General features: G+C 39.5%; 2 protein-coding genes across 2 annotated transcripts; both read left to right on the top strand.

Moving 5' to 3' along the window:
• The first annotated feature begins 627 nt into the window (after positions 1-627).
• Positions 628-4,318, top strand: riok2 (RIO kinase 2 (yeast)). Its single transcript, XM_061278094.1, has 10 exons — positions 628-803; positions 1,427-1,565; positions 1,655-1,771; positions 2,117-2,292; positions 2,414-2,502; positions 2,586-2,777; positions 2,874-2,966; positions 3,073-3,492; positions 3,611-3,710; positions 3,804-4,318. The coding sequence occupies exons 1-10, from the start codon at positions 738-740 to the stop codon at positions 3,963-3,965; spliced, it is 1,554 nt and encodes a 517-aa protein (XP_061134078.1). The 5' UTR covers positions 628-737; the 3' UTR covers positions 3,966-4,318.
• Positions 4,319-4,563: 245 nt separating this feature from the next.
• Positions 4,564-8,445, top strand: LOC133153874 (protein limb expression 1-like). Its single transcript, XM_061278095.1, has 6 exons — positions 4,564-5,099; positions 5,384-5,589; positions 6,793-6,933; positions 7,047-7,142; positions 7,217-7,294; positions 7,369-8,445. Exons 1-6 carry the CDS (start codon positions 5,018-5,020, stop codon positions 7,837-7,839), a joined length of 1,074 nt encoding a protein of 357 aa, XP_061134079.1. The 5' UTR covers positions 4,564-5,017; the 3' UTR covers positions 7,840-8,445.
• The last annotated feature ends 232 nt before the right edge of the window (positions 8,446-8,677 follow it).

Raw genomic sequence — 8,677 nt, 5'->3', positions numbered from 1 at the left:
TGTTGATCCCTCCAAAACAAAATATTAAATTACCAAATGGTTCCAGGATTTAATCTTTTTTTAAAAAAAAATTTATAGGCAGTTTTAGGAGAAGTGTCACTGCCAAATATCAGAAAGACCATCTGGGGTATTCACCAAATAAAAAGCCAGCAGGTGGATGAAAACAACACAAGTGATATTCAAAACTAGATTTAAAACTGAGACAATGCATTGAAGAGACAAAGACACCAGGACTGACTGTACTGCACTCAAATGGTGTCACAGTGCCATCTAGCATCATTATGACTTACTACAAGGACTCTTTGTGGTACGAGTATTTCTCCGTTAACATCACAAAGATTCAAACACAGATTTGAGATTTAGTATAGTGTCTGTTTTATATAGAGTTCAATGGAAAAACGAATCGAATATTTTTATTTTAGGTGGAAAAGTAAGGCAAAAAAGAAAAAAATCTAAATATGAATACAAACAAAATAGCTTTTCAGCTCTAATGATTCAAGGTAATTTTCATTGTTTAAGCAAATCAGCCAAATCAAATCCGATCAAAACATTGATATTTAAGCGGTTACCACGAGATGGCGCTCACTTTTCTTTTGGTCTACTTTCAATGCCCTCCCCTCAACATGACGTACTTCCGTAAATCTACTTCCGCTATGTCCATGTGTTTACAAAAAAATATGTGCGACGTGTTTTGACTTATTTCATCCAATTATTTGACACAGACAGGCGTTTAAAACATGGGCAAGCTGAATGTGGTGGTGTTGAGATACTTGTCTCGAGATGACTTCCGTGTGCTCACTGCGGTAAAAAACATTTCTAATGTCCATACTATCGAGTTAGCTAGCCTAATTTTGTTGCCATTGTATTTAACATGATAGCAACCTATTTTACTACCGGTGAAGTGATTGTGGTTATTGCTTTACAGTTTATATATTTACATTAATATTAGTATTGCAAAGTAACCCAGTGGGCATCTGATTTAATTCAACCTCAATATAAGAACAAACACGTCATGATTGATGTTTAGTGGGGACTGAATAGTGTACATTTTATCCGTAATCTAAATTTAGGATCGCAACGTAAAATTAGTCTTTGTAATTGGACTGTCACTGGAAATGACTCTTTGTTTGTTAGGTTGGTTGTGATGGAAAAATGGCCCTCTAAGGTTGTACAACACTGCAGCAGCAATAAAAATGAAAGATGCAAATATTAGTAATAATAATATCTTGATAGATTGCATAGTTGTACCTATTTTTTCTCAAAACAAAATCCACAAATGACATTATTGTGGATGTTTTGAAAATGTCATAACAACTGACTGACTCTGATTTGTGCCTGTATTTTGCAGTGGGAAATTGTTTTCCCGATAACTGACAAATGTAACATAGGTCTGCTTTTATTAACTTCATCTCATCTCTGCTTGTAGGTTGAGATGGGAATGAAAAACCATGAGATTGTTCCAGTGAGTCTCCTCTCTTCCATCGCCAGCCTCAAACACGGTGGATGCAACAAGATCCTCCGAGAGCTGGTCAAACATAAACTTGTGGTCTACGAACGCGCAAAGAGTAATCTTAATGATTCTACCTTGCATGTTTGGTTGTTTAAAGAATGTTGTTGTTTGTTTTGTTCTTATGGGGTATGCATTATATTTCAGCTGTGCAAGGCTACAGGTTAAACTTTGGAGGATATGATTACCTAGCCCTCAAGACTTTGTCTTCACGAGATGTTATTGCCTCAGTTGGAAACCAAATGGGTGTAGGGAAAGAGTCAGGTAAAGTTTACACATTTTACAGTCTGCACTCACTGACCATAATAGCTACCAGGGCTTTAACCACATTTTTTGTAGCCTACTGTAATGTGATGTATCAGACATTACTGGGTTCATGTAAAGACTTTTATTATGAATAATTTGCTCATCTCATCACGAGGTAAATAGAAAGCACTCTTAGTGTTGTGAAGTGCAGCTGTTGTACACCAGCACAAACTGCAATTACAATACTGAGCATACATAATTCTCAAACTAATATTGCTTAACAGTGTTTGTAAATTCTGCATTATTGTATTGACACCTACGTATACTGTTTGAAACTGATCTATTTGCATTTCATTCCTTCAGATATTTATATTGTGGCAAGTCAGGATGGGGAGCAGTACGCTCTGAAGCTTCACAGATTAGGTCGCACCTCATTCAGAAATCTGAAGAATAAAAGAGATTACCACAAGCACAGGAAAAACATGTCCTGGCTGTACCTCTCTCGCCTCTCTGCCATGAAGGAGTTTGCCTACATGAAGGTAATGCAAACCTTGCCACAATGTCTTTTGTGCATTTTACAGTATGTGGAATATCATCAGCGTACAGCAGAAGTGTTGTTGAATGTGTTGCATCATTTATATCGTCTCATCCGTTCCCCAGGCACTCTATGACCGAGGCTTCCCTGTACCCAAGCCTGTAGACTACAACAGACATGCCGTTGTAATGGAACTCATCAATGGATATCCACTGTATGGAAATCAGCCACCTCTCTTTCTGGAATCACTTGACTCATCATAAATCTTCAAATTAATTATTTTCATTCCCGTATCAGGTGTCAGGTGCACAAACTGCAAGATCCACCCGCCCTCTACAGTGAATTCATGGAGCTCATCGTCAAACTGGCCAACCACGGCCTGATTCATGGAGATTTTAACGAGTTCAACCTGATGCTCGACGACCAGGACCACATAACAATGATTGACTTCCCTCAGATGGTGTCCACCTCGCACCCTAATGCTGAATGGTAAGTGCTTGTACCTGCAAACACCTCATCGCAACCCTTTTTTTGATTGAGTGAACTAATTCATTACCTTTTCGCTCCCTTATGTGGTCTTTGTAGGTATTTTGATCGAGACGTCAAATGCATACGAGATTTCTTTGCAAGACGGTATAGTTATGAGAGCGAGCTGTTCCCAACCTTCAAAGATATCAGGTAATGTTTCGCTGGCAAATTAAAATTAGTTTGTCAAGTCTTTAAACATTGGCTGTGGTGATAAAGTGCCTTCTCAATTCGGTTTTAAAAAAATGTTTTCTTACAGGCGCTCATGTTCTCTCGATGTTGAGGTCTCAGCGAGTGGTTTCACTAAAGCTATGGAGAAAGATGCTGCAGTGTTTCATCCAGTTGGGCCTGAGGGAGAGCAAGAGGACGAGGACAGCGACAAAGAGGAGACCGGCGAAGAAGTCGAAACCGAAGAGCAAAGTGTGGATGCGACTGACTACTATGAGGCAATTTTGGAACTGGAGGGCCTGAAAGTTGGCGACACAAATAACGATGTACAGGATGAAGAGGAGAGTGAAAAAGAAGAGGGGGTTAGTGAAAAAAGACAAGGGGAGGAAGAGATAAATGTTGAGGCCAGAAGCACTGACAAGATGGTGAATGACTTGGAGGAAGAGCTGGAGGATACAGTCCCTGAACTCTCAGACCTTTCTGCATCTAACAAAGAGTTCAAACCTTTCAGGTACTGACAATGAAAAGTTGACTTAGCATTAATTTTGGTTGCTTCTTTTTGTATGTGTGCACCATCAGTCTCTCAGCAAATCGTCATACAATAACAATCATTTCTTACTTTCTTGTAGAGACCCAGACAGCCTTCTACAGTTGGCAGAACATAGGAGGAGAAGGACAGACAGTGAGGGAACAATGGGTAGCACAGGAAGCTGCTCAACCATCCCACCGGTAAGTAAAAATAAAAAAAATTAAGCTGAAGTCTAGACACTGTCAATCGCAAGTTTGCGTTGACAAATAAATGAGTGCCTGTTGTTATTGCAGGATGTGGTCCGTCAAAAGGTGCGGAGACAGCTCACCAAAACACAGAAGTCAGCACAGAGGAGGCGTCTACAGAAGGGGGAAGCCAATTTGGTTACCAAATCTAGACGGGAGAATGAAAACAACATTAAATCGAGTCTGGAGAGCGCCACCTTCTGGGGATGAATGCTCCTCTGGTACTCGTCTGCCTCAGGAGGGTTATCATGATCACATCTGTTAAACAAACTGTTTTGGACCAGTAACCCCCCCGTTATGTCCAGAATAGACAGATGTCTGTTGTGGTCAACTATCAGCCTACAATTCAATGTAAATTATGTGACACAAATGCTGTCACCATTCAAACAATTGCTTAATGTGTATTTTATGTCTTTTTCAATCATTAAAAATCGAAGGAAAATATGCTCATGCTGTATTGAAAAGCTTTAAAATGATCAGAAGTGTTTGGAGTGGAATTCAAATCATGAAAGGTAACGCACACAAAGCAATTACTTAGAGAAATAAACATAGTCTCAAAAGATGCAGGAAATGGTTGCTTATTTTACTCAAATCCTAGCACGACAATTTGAGCGACGAAGAAAAAAGTGGATCTGGCAGTTGAATAAGTGTTTTCTCAGAAGTTGGAGGTATTCAGAAAGCGGGTGAATTCCTCCTTGAACAAAGGCTATTCATTTCCAAGAGGATGAATGGAGCTCAGACCCAAGGCTCAGTGGGCCCAAAAACTTGTGGGACGAGTGCTTTGGTGAACCCCGCCCCTTCCCACACTTTTTTGCAAACTAAATTAGCAGCGTTATGATAGCGGGGTGGCGAAAATGTGAACAGCAAATACACGACAGTGATATCAAGAGGTTCACAATTTGTCGTATGTTCAATTTTGCAGCAATAAGCAGCTTTAAAAGTTACCGGTCAGGGATTAGCCAGCTGCACAGCTCGATGGAAGGGGCTCAGCATTCCAGGGCTGCACCTCTGCGTGTGGAGAGAGTGAGGGGGCCCTCTCAGCTAATTGGCAGCAAGAGTGACAAAGGTGGTCTGCTTCAAACAAAAACATAAGACTGGCTGGACCCAGAGCCAAAGGAGGGGGGGAAAGGGGGTTTAGTAGGTGGAGAGAGGATGAGGGCGTTGAGCCATTAGAATTTGAGTTATTTCCTTTTAATGTTGCCATCCTGCGCTGACATGGCAGGTGAATAAGGCGAGTGGACTGAAATTTCCCGAATCCGTGAATGAGGATGAATAAAGAGGAAGATGAGGACAGTTTCATGTCCTACTTGTCCCAGAACAACATTGAGCTCAGCCCGAAAGACTGTGAGTAAACTTTCAACTTATAGTTCCATGTTACAGAAAATGTATTAAGAGATCTTCATATTGATATTCATATGAACATTTTAAGACAAAGACGTTTAAACATTTAACAAAGCCCACATTTAGCTCTAGTTTGAAATAATACCAGCAATATTTTATTGAATACACCTCAAAGGCAATTGCAAATAATTGTTACCTTGGAATTTTATGGCTGCAAAATGTTCAAAAAAAAAAGCTGGGACACACTTTACCACTGGGTTACATCACCTTTTGTTTGAATTGTCCAGTCAATGTAGTGGCCATGCTCCATAACTTCTGGGAACAGAAGCAAGTGGGTCACATAGAGGGATCCTCCCCCGGATCAGATGGTTCTGTGAGGGATGCAGCGGGCCAGATAAGAACCCTGCTCCTATATGAATCTGCTGCTTGCCCTGGTCCACCGTTTGTCTGCTATGTCACACTGCCAGGAGGAAGTTGCTTTGGCAACTATAAGGTGTGTAGGAAAATTTGGAATACACTCTCTTGTATATCAACCTTGACTGTATTTAATGACGTCATAACAGCTTTGTAGTGCTCCAGATAACTTTAGCATGCATTAATGATTAAAATATACTGTGTAACAATTCCACAACATTATTTTGAGCCTAAAATATTTCGATCAGTGCTCTATGAAGGTTTAAATGATTCATGTTTACTTTGGTATTGGATAAATCATCTGGTGTGTGTTTATGCTCCATCAATGCACAAAGCATTGGAAATGTGGAACTAAAACCATTGAATTAATGTGCTGCGTCATCACTGGTTTTACTAGCTAAATATATTCACTATTCTGGATGTTGTAACGTCGACCTCAGTGTGTTTATCCAATCAACATTATTTCCAATGTAGCAGTCCTCTGGTAATGAAAATGTTAAAAATGTTTGTCTATATGCAGATTTTTTTTTCAAACTTCTCTTTAAATATTATTACACTTAATCATGTTCATAGTCGATTGGAAGCCTTTAAGATCAAGACCAATAAGACATTTGAAATGTGTTTCACAATTTTGACTCCTGCAGGTACCTCAATTAAAAAGACAAATTAATTGCCATTCATTCATCGGTAATTATTTTGTCACCATACAAAAATAGCAATTTGATTTTAAATCATGTAACAACAGTTACATTGATTTTCATTTGTTCTGTGACAGTCAGCATTATATCACATTTAATGAAGCAAAAGATTTCATTATAAGCGATGAACATTCAGTAATTTAGAATGTACAAATTGTGTTCAGTTCCTCTATTGACATGAGAACAGATTATTGCAGAAAAAATAGTGGCGGTACAGGATTTACTTATTTCTTCAAAACAAATTGATATATTTGAAAATGCAAGCAAGTTCCATTTTCCTTATAAAACACACACACACATTACAGCCTGTTTTTTTTTGTGTGAAAAATGGGCCTTTCAAATAATCATTTTAATGTTGTTTAACATGACTCACTCTAATCTCGTGATGCCACTCAGTGGTGCATCGTGACCCAGACAGGAGCCTCCAGTATCATGTGATCAGCTATCTGTGGCTGCCTCTCCTTTGAGATTTCAGCTGTGATTATTTGCAGTCAAGTGTGAAATGGAAACATATCTGAAAGAGCGTTTCGGACTCAAGAAAGAAAGTTCATTTGTCTCCCCACACCTTCTCTCTCATTCCTCAGCTGTGCAACACTCAGGCAGAGGCCCGTCGCGATGCTGCCCGAGTGGCCCTGATGAACTCGCTTGTCAATGAGCTGCCTTGCCGACGCATCTGCCCTCAATTTATCGCTCAGAGTCTGCAGCAGGCCACCATAGACACTAACGTGAGTTTTAACCCATTCGGTATCACCACTTCAAATGAATTCAGCCAGCAGGAGAAAAGTTGTCGATTCTGTCATCAAGATTTATCTGAAACTTGTGTGTTGTCTCTGACCAGGTTTCTATAGCAGATGCAAAAGATTCAAACACACATATAGGCACATACAGTCTGCTTCTCCACTCTTACATGGGAAGGACCATGCTGGAGTTCCAGGTAAAGTCTTGCTCTGCAGGTTTTTGGGGGGGGTTATTTCCGTTAACATTTTCCTTTTTGTTGCACAACTGCAGGAGATGATGACAGTTTTTCAGTTGCTGCACTGGAATGGAACCCTAAAAACTCTTAGAGAAAGGCAATGCTCTCGTCAGGTATGTTAAAAGAGCATCATTTTCTCCTCTTCCAAGTAATATATTTTCTGCAAACCCCTCGTTTTCTCATTTAGAGTGTTATTGCCTATTACAACAAGCGTGGTCTTGACGAGTATATGCGTAGTAGCATGGCTCTGGACTGGCTTGGGCGGGAGCAGAGATCACCAGGTCTACTGGGGGAAGAGCTGCAGTTGGCGCAAAGGGAACTGCTGCTGGCCCGACGTCGGGGCATCGAGTTGCGGTTCTATAAGGAAAAGACAGGCATTCTCACCTTGGCTCTCAGTCAAGCATATATTCACCACGCGCCTGAAGTCTACAGCCAAACACATGATAACAAGGACGAACAAGTTCCCTTGCTAACAATGTTCTCCCACGGGAGAGAAGTGCCGATAAAGTCATCCTGCAGTCCATCACCAACCCGTCATGAACGCACGGATCCAGCAGATTGTAAAATTTGTGGTCGGAACGTTCCCTCTGAGTGTTCCTCAACCTGCTCATTTTGCACTCACATGCATTCCCTCAACCAGAATTTCGAGGATACATGAAATGTAAAAGTTTCAGTAGAGTCTCACGTGCATATCTATGCCATATTAATGTCAAGTTAAATTCTGTAAAATATTTACATAGCACTACACACAATAGCAGTTACAATATATTTAAGAGCTCATTTCATTCAGGATGGGCCGAAAATCGAGCATTTTGATGCACAATATAGGATGCACACTGACTATGAGTAAGAATTAACATTCTGTGCACTCTGCACTGTATAATTCTAGCTGAATAATGAAATTATACAGCTTTATGGTATACTAAACAACTCACTGCCACGTTCTTTGTCTTTTTATGACATGTAGATGTTTGATATGAATCCCAAAAGAAACTGTGAAACATGTTGGGTGACAAGCCATTTATGATGATCTTAGAAGTTGTTATAGATCTAAATTACATAATTATCTCATTTTTAGAGACCAGATCATGAGGTTTAGTTAAATTTCTCTATTTGATGAGATTAGTATCTAATACAATTTTGAAAAGGGAAAATCTGTAATAATGTCTGTCCCTCAGTCAGTCACTGTTTACATTATGATTGTAGTTACTTGTGTTTCAGATTTTATTTGGAATTTTGAATAAATAAAAACAATGTTTTAAGACGCGTTTGTCATCAATTAAACCACGAACTGATACTGAAAATGTAATGTTAAATAAACGGCTTTTCAAACACTTCACCAAGGACAACCATTCTATAACCAATCCTACATAAAGGGTTGAATATTGACAAATATGTATTCATATAAATATATCTGTGCATGCAAGTGTATATCCCGATTAATTTGAATATTGTAGAAAACAATTGAATTGGCTTAGAAAAATGGATTAGAAAGC

The sequence above is a fragment of the Syngnathus typhle genome, linkage group LG5 (genome assembly GCF_033458585.1).
Source record: "Syngnathus typhle isolate RoL2023-S1 ecotype Sweden linkage group LG5, RoL_Styp_1.0, whole genome shotgun sequence".
In the NCBI taxonomy this organism is placed as follows: domain Eukaryota; kingdom Metazoa; phylum Chordata; class Actinopteri; order Syngnathiformes; family Syngnathidae; genus Syngnathus; species Syngnathus typhle.
The sequence above is the reverse complement of the archived record's forward strand: the minus strand, read 5'-3'. Positions and strand labels throughout refer to the sequence as shown.